We start from the raw sequence: 11802 nt of genomic DNA on the forward strand, positions 1-11802 counted from the left end.
GACTCCCATGGCAACGAGGATGATAATGATGACAGCGAGAACCACCACAGTGATGAGGATGGTCAGGTTGTCTTTGGGTTCAACTGCAGCAATAAAATACATAAACCAGAAATGAAAGAGTGAGGAATTATCTTATAACAGGAAATCCATCCATCCAACCATTCATTTATATTTTTGTGCGGATTAAGAGGGGAAACCTGGGTGGGTTTGTGGTCGAAAGTCGCCCAAGAACGAAAGCTGTAATGGAGGCGGAGGAATGACAGAAGAGCCGTGGTGACAGGAAGATGAAGGAGATGTGAACACAGAAGCCAGTGTCCCAAGGGGCCAAATATGGTGAGTTTATATCATTTTCATATATCATCTTTTCCCCCCCCTGAATTTTAAAGTGAAACAAATTCACCTGTGAAATACGTTTCACATCACGGTATCGTTGGTCCGCATAGTTCTTGTAGTCAAAAAGAGCCATGATGAGCTGTTTAAAACAAACAACCTGTGTCTCCCTTACCCCCCCCTCCCTCCTTCCTCCTCCCCCCTCCCTCCTCCCCCCTCCCTCCTCTTCCCCCCCCCCCCCCACCCCCTCCCAGCATGGCGTGGCTGTCGTTCAGCTGCTGCATGGCGGCGGCCGTCGCCACGCTCAACTCCTACACCAAGACCCTCATCGAGATGCGGACCCGCGCCCGCATGCGGCTGGAGGAGGCGCAGGCCGCCTCCCACGCCCCCTCCTACGACGAGGTGGTGATGGGAGGAGCAGGAGGAGGAGGAGGAGGAGCAGGAGGAGGCATGGCGTTGGGACCTGGAGTCGGAGGAGTCGGAATCTACTCGGTCAGCCAGCTGATGCAACTGGCCCAGCAGGGGGCGCTCCTGGACCCGCTGTGGCCCCGAGGAATGGGCCCCGCCGTGGGGCCTCTGGCGTACGGAGCCGGGGGGGCCCTGATGGTCGGCGGGGGAGGGATCGGGGTGGGAGGAACGGGGGGAGGAATGGTGGTAGGAGGGCCAGGGATGACAGGAGTGAGGATAGGAAGTGCCGTTGCAGGAGCAGGAGTGATGGGCGTAGGATTAGCAGGACCAGGAGGAATGATAATGGGAGGAGGAGGGAGGCTGGTGGAGCAGCCTCACAACGGGGTGGTGGTGGTGGAGGGCTGCGGGCTGGAGGGATGTGAGGACTGTGAGAGAGAGATGGACGAGGTAGAATACCACCTGCAGGAGGAGGAGAGGGAGGGCTCCATGTGCTGAGGGGAGGGCCCTCCATGTTTGGGAAGAAAAAAAATGTTGCTCACCCTTTCTCTTGATCATGATATAATTATCCAATCGAATTAAATAAATGTTTTCCAGAAAAACAAATAATAGTCTCATGATTTATTGTTTTATTGTGAAGGCTGGGGAAGTGGTGACTGGTTGTGAGAGAATGACAATGTGCTAGCTTGGCTGTTGTTCTGTGTCGGTGAACTGTTGGTGCCACCATATATGACTATGAATTGAATACCAAGGACCTCAATGGAAACAAGACCGCAAGGACTTTTTTGAACTGACCTTTTAGACAAAGTGTTTTAAATGTAACTGTGCTGTTTTACATTTTCTGCCTAATAAAATATTCAATCAATCAATCAATGGAGCATAGGAGGTGGAGGGTGGAGAGAGAGCAGGTAGGGTTCCGTGTTATCAGAGCGGTAAAAATCAACAAGCAGGAAGACTTTTATGTTCTGAATCCAATTAATGAGTGAGGAAGGAAGAGTACTGCAGCGATTATCTGTCTGGCTGACTGTTTGATGAAGATGATCAGCGATTTGAGGCTAGATGCCTCAAATATGTCAGGGGAGTGTAACGGGTTGCAAGCTCAACTAAAATAAAACAAAACAACCCACTAATACATTAGGCTATATTGCATGCGTTGCATGGAATAGTTGGTGTGAACTGACGAAAATGGTTGTCGGGAAGCAAGTCAGTTTTCTGACCTACTCCAATCAATATCCAGATGTGTTTTGCATCGCTTAAGCCACCCATAAAGTGTACTGTACACCATTGCACTGACACAAAAATCAATTTCATGAAGGTCAGTCAAATGATTAAAACTCAATTTCTAATGAACGCCAGCCAGTGGATACATACAGTATGACTGTAACTTTAGTTGTAAGCCCCTTTACTGTGTTACGTAATTATATTTGCAGTCATATAATTGCTTGTGATTTAAGCCATTGTTTATATTGCGAGTGAATTGCAGTTGTTGGTCTATGAAACTGTATAGGACTGTATAGACTGTGTTGTATAGGCTTATCTGCTCAGGTGGACTGCAGCCTTTGAGCAATAGGTTTATGATGGACAGGATTTGATACACTGGTGTGCAAGCTTAAAAGGATTAAGATTGGTTTTAATTATGGCATGGATGTGGTGCGTGCATGTGTGTGTGAGCACGCACGTGGGGCCCTCTGGAACTTCAGTGCCCAGGGGCGCTAATCTGGCTCTAGGATAATACAAAAAAATCACACCCAGTGTGAAGAGAGTGGTGCCTTTCATGAGTTCATTTCATTAGTTACTTTGTACAGACTTTGATGACTTCAATGTATTTTTACTAATTTTAAGTACTTTAAAATGTTTGTACAGATTTGTACGTGTTTTTACTCATTTTAACATCTTTTAAGTATTTTTACGCATTTTAAGTATTTGTACTCATTTAAAGTATTTTTACTCAGTTTAGGAACTTTAAAGTATCTTTACTAATATTTAAGTATTTTTACTCATTTTAAGTATTTTTACTCATTTTAAGTATTTTTACTCAAAAGTGTGTGTGTGTGTGTGTACTGTACTGTACTGTACTGTACGGTCTGTACTGTACTGCCTCTACCTGTACCTGTACTGTACTGTACTGTACTGTACTGTACTGTACTGTACTGTACTGTACTGTACTGTACTGTACTGTACTGTACGGTACTGTACTGTACTGTACTGTACGGTCTGTACTGTACTGTACTGTACTGTACGGTCTGTACTGTACTTGTACCTGTATGGTTGCATCTTTGTGTTGCAATCAGCCGCAGCTGTTGAGGCTGTGCTAAAACATACAGAGAGGCCGTGCTCATACGGACACACATACGGACACACAGACACACAGACACGGTCAAATGTAGGAGTGGTTGGCACCACTCAAAAAAGAGAGAGAAAAAAAAAAACATCTGTAAGATGATCGGTTGTTTTTCCATCTTTAGCCGGCAATCACATAATCAAATCCTGATGGCATGGGGTTAAAAAACGGGGAAGGATTAATCCACTAGTCAGTGACCTGAGCTAATCAACTCAGCACCAGAACAAAATACTGTACTGTACTACTAGAAACACCATGAGATATACTATGGAGCTACACTGTAAGTATAAATACTGTACTGTACTACTAGAAAGACCATGAGAGATACCATGGAGCTGGAGCTACACCGTAAGTATAACTACTGTACTGTACTACTAGAAAGACCATGAGAGATACTATGGAGATACACTGTAAGTATCTACCACACACTGCTTTGGAGACTTCTGGAAATTCTGGAAGATTGAAGATCCTGAGGTTGACAGAGACTCATAAAATGCGGTGTAAAATGCAGTGGTTAAGATAGATCTGATACGTTTTTCCTGTGCAACTGGTTGCTTCAGTGTATGGATGCGATTTTGTCACTGCGATTTTGATACGTTTTTTTTTAACAACAATGTTACAAAGACAAATTCCTGTACTGTACATCTCCTGTTCTTGGTGAACACATGTATTCCAATATCCTTATCAACCATCAATGTTATGGTGTTTCTAAATATCTACACCAAAACTAACCATATGTTTCAAATGAATATTGCCATCATGCCCATTTAGAAATGTATGAAATTGTGTGACAGTCAAATCAACTGTATGAGAATAGCCAATAATTGTTCTATTTATACTGAAGCTGGTTGGATAAACCTATTAATGTAAAATGACTGAATTGCTATGAACTATAATATGAACTTAATGTGTACTTATTTTGTTTGTACCATATAAAGTGTCATTGCTACCACTGTGTTTATAGATGGGGCTAGGGTAGAATAATTAATAAAACCAGAGCTGCATTTAGACTTTTATTCAACCGTTACTTTTTAACCTAAAAATATAGTTAGATAGATAAATAGATAGATATATAGATAGAGTATACTGTATGACACCAGACATACTGTAGGTACTGTATGATGGCGGGTGACACTGTTGTTGTTATTTAGACATATGCTGGGTTCATTGTTTACCTGGTTTCCTATATGGTATCCTATAGTTTAGTTTCCCTACATCTAGATAGAAGTACATTATGGTATAAGAACATGAGGACAGATGCTTCAAGTGTTGGACAGAATATTATGTAAATAATCTGTCTCTACAGCCAGGGAACAACAGAGAGACAGAGTAAAAGACAGAGGGGGAGGGGAGCAAGAGAAAGTGATGGAAAGGGAGACAAATTTTCTCCCTGCTTGAAAAGAAATATGGTATATTGTGCCAAAAATCTACAAGTCTATTTTTGGTGCTCAACAAAGTATAAATCAGTGAACAATTAACAGTTAAAGACGAAGATGTTTTCACACTTTTAGAGCATATCCGTGGTCATAATATAGACATACATAACAGTAGATGCCATTTTTTTGTGTATTCGTATATCAGAAGTCCCTAAAAGGCTCATTTTAATTACTTCCTGTCAAACGCAAACGTACTGCGTGATGACATAGGCAGACCCCTATGAATAAATATGAATATTGATTTCATTCACCTGTGTGATTAAAATGTGCAAAAAAATGTCATTTCACCAGGTCTACAAGGGTGCTGTATCAGGCGCGAAAACACCACACCACATGGGAGAAAAAGGCTTTATTTCCCCTGTTCATCTAAAAAACAACAAACTTTTACTAATGTATGAAAACAGTCCAAGTCCATGTATTGTGAAGGGTTGAGGTGTGAGGGTCTGAGGAGGATGGTGATTGAAGGCTGCTCCATTCCAGCTTGTTGGGTCCATGGACTGCTCCACACCTACTCAGCTGCCTTCTATTCATCTCATTAGGCCATCTTCTCAAGAGCAGAGCAGAGATACCCTCAGTGTGTGTGTGGCAGCTGGAGAGAGAAGAGCTGTTTGTGGGGAGACAGCCTTGAGCTAAAACTTTATTCAGGCCGAACAGCGACCCAGCAGCCTAGTTAGTTTAAGTTTGGTTAGGACAGTAGCTCCAGAGTTTGTGAACCACACTACACTACTCCTTCCACCAAACCTTCCTGTTGCCTTCTTGTTACAGTATTTGTCAATCATTTTGTCTCTTGGAAAACCGCAATAAACTAAATCTGGATTGGTTGTTTAATTCAGAGTATAAACATGCTCTGTGTTAATTTAACACTAAATGTTATGACACAATTTGTACAAAACTCTTTCTCCTCTTTTCAGTTGGAAATGTCAACCAACAGAACAATTTGGGCTGTTAGAACATTCCATGTAATTCACCCACATTATTCTTAACAATGGTGGACAAATGCTACAAGCATTCTCCACAATGACTTTGAATTAATTAGTAAAATCCTACGCATTGAACAGCTTCAGATTATCTCCCCTGCATACTTGGTATAACATCCACACTTAAACTTATCAGACATCATATATTTAAAAAAAAACATGGAATGTCATTAATGCCTGTACCTAAGTTCAGCTGAACAAAAGCTGATATTCTATTCTACTACCAGAAACTTATAAGTGTGTTGACAAATACTCCCAGTTATGAAACAGACTGTATACTGTAGGTGAAGTTAGGAATCACCCCTCCTCACATTATGTGGAAGAAAGAGTGCATGTATCAAAGCAATAGAATGGCTGCACAACTGTATTATGAGTCATGGTCCTGGCACTGTGTGTGTGTGTGTGTGTGTGTGTGTGTGTGTGTGTGTGTGTGTGTGTGTGTGTGTGTGTGTGTGTGTGTGTGTGTGTGTGTGTGTGTGTGTGTGTGTGTGTGTGTGTGTGTGTGTGTGTGTGTGTGTGTGTGTGTGTGTGTGTGTGTGTGTGTGTGTGTGTGCGTGCGTGTGTGTGCGCGCGCGCTGCGCGCAAGCGTCCACAGCTAATCTCGCAAACCACTTCACACTGTTCTCCATGCTGGCAGCAGGCCAAGGAACTCAATCCACACATATTTTGTAAATATAGTTTTTTTGTGAATATTGTTAAGGTTTTGTCATCATCATGAGGGGGGTGTAGGTCCTCTGACATTGTGTTGTACACAAATCCATAACCTTCTCCTTGGTTTTAGCGTTCAAGCAGAGGTAGCTCAGTGACAGCTCTGTCACCTCCTGCAGGTCGGCCTTCTGGTTGATGTTGGACATCAGGCCTACAACCACAGTGTTGTAGGAGAACGTGACGATGGTAGACTCCCATGGCAACGAGGAAGATGATGATGACAGCGAGAACCACCACAGCGATGATGATGGGGATGGTCAGGTTGTCTTTGGATTCAACTGCAGCAATAAAATGCAAAAACCAGAGATGAAATAGCGAGGAATTATCTTAAAACAGGACATCCATCCATCCATTTATATACAGTATCTGACTGCATGGTATCTGTGTCAGTCAGTCAGTCTGTCTGTCTGTAAACAGATTATTATTATGGATGGGTACAGAGAAACTCAAGAACTCAAGAGCTTTTTTTAGAGAAGCTCAAGAACTATAGCTATTTGGTATCTGAACTTCTTAAAGTACACTTTATTTGTAATATTGAAGCCCCCCTACCATTATTATGGTGAGGAGTATTGATAAGTACTGGTAATGATATGCAGTAGCAGTAACAATACCCATCCCTAGTTATTATGGACCAGTGTTCAGTACAGTGAACTCACTCTAATGTAATCTATATTCAGTTCAGTTAATTTTTATTCTCTGATACTGGACATTACTATTACATATTATAAATGTATTTAGTTTTAATATTAAGATCACATGATCCAGCCAGCCATTGTCTTGTTTTACCTGCATTTCAGAGTGCATAATATGACCATCTAAGTCAGTATCAGGTTAATAATGAATTCCTAGTGAATTCCTTAGATCTAACTTCTTTGGCAGCACATCCATTCCTCCTTTAGTCCTATAACAGTCTTACCCCAGTTGGTCTTGATCAGCTCTCGGTCCAGTGTGTACTTGAAGACCTCTTTGACCCCATAGAGCTCAAACACACAGTCGTACTGCTTCCAGTCTTCATGTTTGACTGAGGTCAGGTTCAGGTCAACGCTCATCTGGAAGGTTCCATCATGGTTGGGGAGGAGCTCTCCATGGTCCACGTTCTCCTGGAGCTCCTCTCCATCTTTAGCCCAGAACATGATGACTCTGTCTGGGTAGAAACCTGTAGCGTGACACCTTACTGGAGAGGATGGAGTCTTCTGGAGGAAAGATACAGAGGGAAGCTCTGAGAGAGAGAGAGAGAGAGAGAGAGAGAGAGAGAGAGAGAGAGAGAGAGAGAGAGAGAGAGAGAGAGAGAGAGAGAGAGAGAGAGAGAGAGAGATTTAGTGGTTTGCATCTGAATGTGGATTTGTCTTGACTTTGATTTAGGAACTGTTGTATTTCATGACAATAAGAAAACATTTGAACAAATGAAATGAAAGAGAGATGGAGGAGAAAGAGTATAAATAGAGAGAGAATGAGAGGGTGGGGGTAAGAGACAGAGAGGCAGGAAAGAACAGAGAGAGAAAGAGAGAGAAGGATAGATACAAAGACAGGGATAGAAGAGGAGATAAACAGGAGAGAGACCAAAAGAGAGACATGAAGAAACAGAAAATGGAGGGGTGGGAGTCAGAGAGACAAAGAGACAGACGACTTGTCTCCTGGAGACCTTTCATGTTCATAATTTTTAGACTTCTTTGGCTATTCAAAAATAGCAGATCTACAAGCTCATAGCACGGCACCCGAGTGCCGCACTATGAGCTTGTAGAAAAAAGTGGTTACACAGATGCGTTCCCGGTTTGAATGGGTTAAGTACAACTCCATCACATCATGTTGTTGTACCTGTTCTCTGTAGAGTCTTCTTCCCATAGTTCACACGCTTCTTCAGATCTTCAATGCACACACTGGTTAAGAGGTGCTTCAGGTATGCTATGTGAGCTTTGTTTTGATCCAATTTCTGTTTAGAGATGAAACCCTGTGGTTTAGGAGTGATCCATGTCTCTGTCTTCAGGTCCAATGAGATGAAGTCCTCTCCATCATAACCATACTGTTTAAAACCATCAATGTCTCCAGTCTCATCATCCCACTCACAACCAGACATCCTCTGGATGATGTGGACACCTGAGAGACAGACAGACAGACAGACAGACAGACAGACAGACAGACAGACAGACAGTGTCAGTGGTTGATATTCTGTCTTTACCACAGTGAACAACAGAATGTCCATATAAAACCACTGACATTAATGTATGGCTGGAAGCTACGTGCACACTACCCCCCCCCCCCCCCCCCCCCCACAACACACACACACACACACACACCACATTCCTAAACCACCGTTCCTAAACCACAAATGCTCCACTCATGTTGTGTGTGTGTCCCCCCGCTCCCTGCTCCACGCCTCTTGTATGCTCTGTGTGTTAGTCAAATCTTACTGATTGTTTTTCCAACAATGTGAATAAGATCATTTCAGCATTATGAAGTGAAACATCAACATACCTCCAGTTTGGTTAAAGCGCTGCTTTACAATGTGCATGTTGTTCTTGTTGATCTGCTGCTGATCCACAGCTATCCTAGTGTTCCTCTCCCAGTACTGTGGGTCATCTGTTGTGATCTGGTTCATCCAGTCCTGTTTGGGAACGTATCTCTGTGTGTTGCTGTCATAATACTCTATCTGAACATCATCAATCATCACAACAGCCACAAACTCTGGGAAGTTTGGGACTTCAGAGGATGTAGTGTAGAAGATTTTCAGGGAGTGAGTCACTGTGAAACAAAATGGAAATTTAACAGTTTAACGACTTAACCCACTTGTACTTTATTGTATGATGAATAACGGAAATAGCTGATCTACAAGCTCACATGTCCCATGTCACATGTAGATCAGCTATTTTAGTTTTTTCCTTTTTAAGTTTTGCCAATATGACATGCCATGATGCCCAACATAGGGATGACAGGGGTAAAGTGGTTAACGTTATTGAATTAAGATGTTTTTTATTTATTTAATCACAACAATACGTTTTAAGGTTTAATGCCTTTATATAGAAGAGAGAGCATCAAACACATTAGTTATGTTTTACTTTCTGTCTGTATGAACCATGGTGGACAGTAACTAAGTAGCCTACATTTACTTGAGTACTGTACTTAATTTAACTTAATTGTACGTAATTTTCACTACATTTCAAATAGAAATATTGTTATTTTTGATGGTACTACATTTCATTTTCACCCAAACAAATATGTTATGAATAAACCACATCATCAGCTATTTTCAATTTCAATACAGCAATGTATTGATAATAAAAAGAAAATGTACTTTGTAATTTGTACTTGAGTATGAATAATATACTTTATCCACTAGACCACCACTGGTATGAACCCATCTGTCTGTCTGTCTGTCTGTCTGTCTGTCTGTCTGTCTGTCTGTCTGTCTGTCTGTCTGTCTGTCTGTCTGTCTGTCTGTCTGTCTGTCTGTCTGTCTGTCTGTCTGTCTGTCTGTCTGTCTGACTTCAGGTTTTCAATACACACTAATGGTAGGATGATCAGTTTAGTAAAGTGGAGCCAGATGGAATTGAACATGTTCACACACAGAATAATCTAGTACAAAACGCCCTCTAGTGGCCACTGTGAGTACAGTCATTTTTTACAACGGAAGGGTTTTGAATTTGAAACATTATATTATCTACTGAGATTAAATATGTGAGAGTGTTTTAACAAAATACAATAAAAATCAAATCAAGTAGCCTATTAATAAAGTAGAACAATAGTCTGCCTTCAAGTTACTTGGTTATAAAAGTTTAAACGTAGGCTATGTATTAACCAGCATTAAGTTGTACAAAGCCAGGTCATTTCTCAGTGCTGTTAACCTACGCAGTAACAGAAGTAAATCACAATGCAATGAAAACCACAAGAATTTAAATGAAAGAATAGAAGCAAAGTAAGACTTTACCTGGAGAGACGACATGACAAAACATCCACAGTAAAGTAAACTCTTTCATCTTGACGACGGTGTGAAGAATGTAAAAGGCTGTTTCCTCACTGTAGTTGATACGAGTCTCTCAGTAACATGAAGAAGATGACGTCGGCGTCCAATTCTAGCCAATAGAAATGTAACAAATGTTGTTTCATCATGTGTTGCTAGGAGGATTTCACCAACTGAGGTTAAAAGTGAAAGTAAACACAATATGAGACTTTATTATTTACAGTAAATGTCATTATTGCAGAGAGATTAATATGAATCTATCAGCATTTATGAATGAATTTACCTACAGATATCAACCTTTGATTTAACACACACACACACACACACACACACACACACACACACACACACACACACACACACACACACACACACACACACACACACACACACACACACACACACACACCCATCTGAAAATATCTAGTGCCAGAGACCCCCATACAAGATTTATTGTTAAAATGTTTCAAAAATATTCCAAGTCTTTCACATTTTGTCTGGATTGTTTTGAAAACAGCAGATCGACAAGCTCACAATGCCTCGCATCCCGCTGCATTGTGAGCTTGTAGATCTGTTATTTTCAAATATCAGATGTATAAGTTTAAAGTGGTTAAACTGACTTTGATGATATATTAACAAATTTTGCTGTGGACCCCCTGGAACACCCTCAAGGACCCCTGGGGGTCTCTGGACCCCACTTTGAGAGCCACTGCCCTATAAGGCATGAACAGCAGTAGCTGACCAATCAGTACAAGGCTAAAGTGTCATTGTGAACAACCTTGCTTTGTCAGGAAGTCAACATGTCAAACGTCTGCCAAGTGTGGTTGAAGTTTCAAGTATCAATACACTTTATTGCCCTATCAGCGAGGTTGATTAGCAGCCGTAACAGCGTGGCTGGTATTGTTTTTCACCTTGTGAGTGTGTGTGTGGTGTTATATGACACATATTGTCAACGTGATAACGTCCCAACCGTGCAAGATGCAGTCACTAAACTGTACAGGTGTTTACTTCATAATGAGGGATGAGAAGATGGCTGTGATCCAAGCACATGGGTGCTGGAAGTATAGGATAAACAGATACTGCCTAGATAATACCTTTCATTTTCATTAGCATTGCTACAACATGTTAACAAGCTTCTAGTGGACTTTTCCCCCCCGGTAACCATAGTGCTGATTACTAAAGGGTTTTCAACTATTTCACCAATACCTAAAAAAAAGCCTTCTCTTTTCATGACTTGACTATTCATTTGCACTGGAGACAAAAATGTCTTGCCCAAAGAAAATGCACAATTTGTTCTAATTTACTGGCCATAATGTGTATGAATGTTTAAGTATCAGTACACACCAAATGTAAGAGCACTACTAGTCTAGTTCACACAAGGTAAAAGCATGTTTGAGATGAGGAATGTCTCATTCATGTGGTTTGTGGATATAAAGATCTCTGTAACGTGCAGCTCATTGCACCATGGCTGTCTATACCAGTGGCTCTCTAAACATTTCATATCTGTACAAATCAATTTTATGGCATTTCTATCTATACAATATGTTATATGCAGATATAATATACATATGCTTCAAATTAATATTGCCGTCCTGCCATTTTACAAATGTATAAAATTGTGTTGTTTGGAAAGTTTAGGCACAATGAATG

The 11802-nt window shown here is 41.2% G+C and overlaps 1 protein-coding gene across 1 annotated transcript; it reads right to left on the minus strand.

The window, feature by feature from the left end:
* Nucleotides 1–4877: 4877 nt before the first annotated feature.
* LOC308095363 (major histocompatibility complex class I-related gene protein-like) lies at nucleotides 4878–10208 on the minus strand. The gene is made up of 5 exons (XM_080442413.1): nucleotides 10120–10208; nucleotides 8670–8936; nucleotides 8013–8291; nucleotides 7114–7416; nucleotides 4878–6475 (listed from the first exon to the last, which is right to left on the minus strand). Exons 1-5 carry the CDS (start codon nucleotides 10166–10168, stop codon nucleotides 6267–6269), a joined length of 1107 nt encoding a protein of 368 aa, XP_080298539.1. The 5' UTR covers nucleotides 10169–10208; the 3' UTR covers nucleotides 4878–6266.
* Between the last annotated feature and the right edge of the window lie 1594 nt (nucleotides 10209–11802).

This window comes from Gymnoscopelus braueri (assembly GCF_963280865.1).
Source record: "Gymnoscopelus braueri genome assembly, chromosome: 11".
NCBI lineage: Eukaryota > Metazoa > Chordata > Actinopteri > Myctophiformes > Myctophidae > Gymnoscopelus > Gymnoscopelus braueri.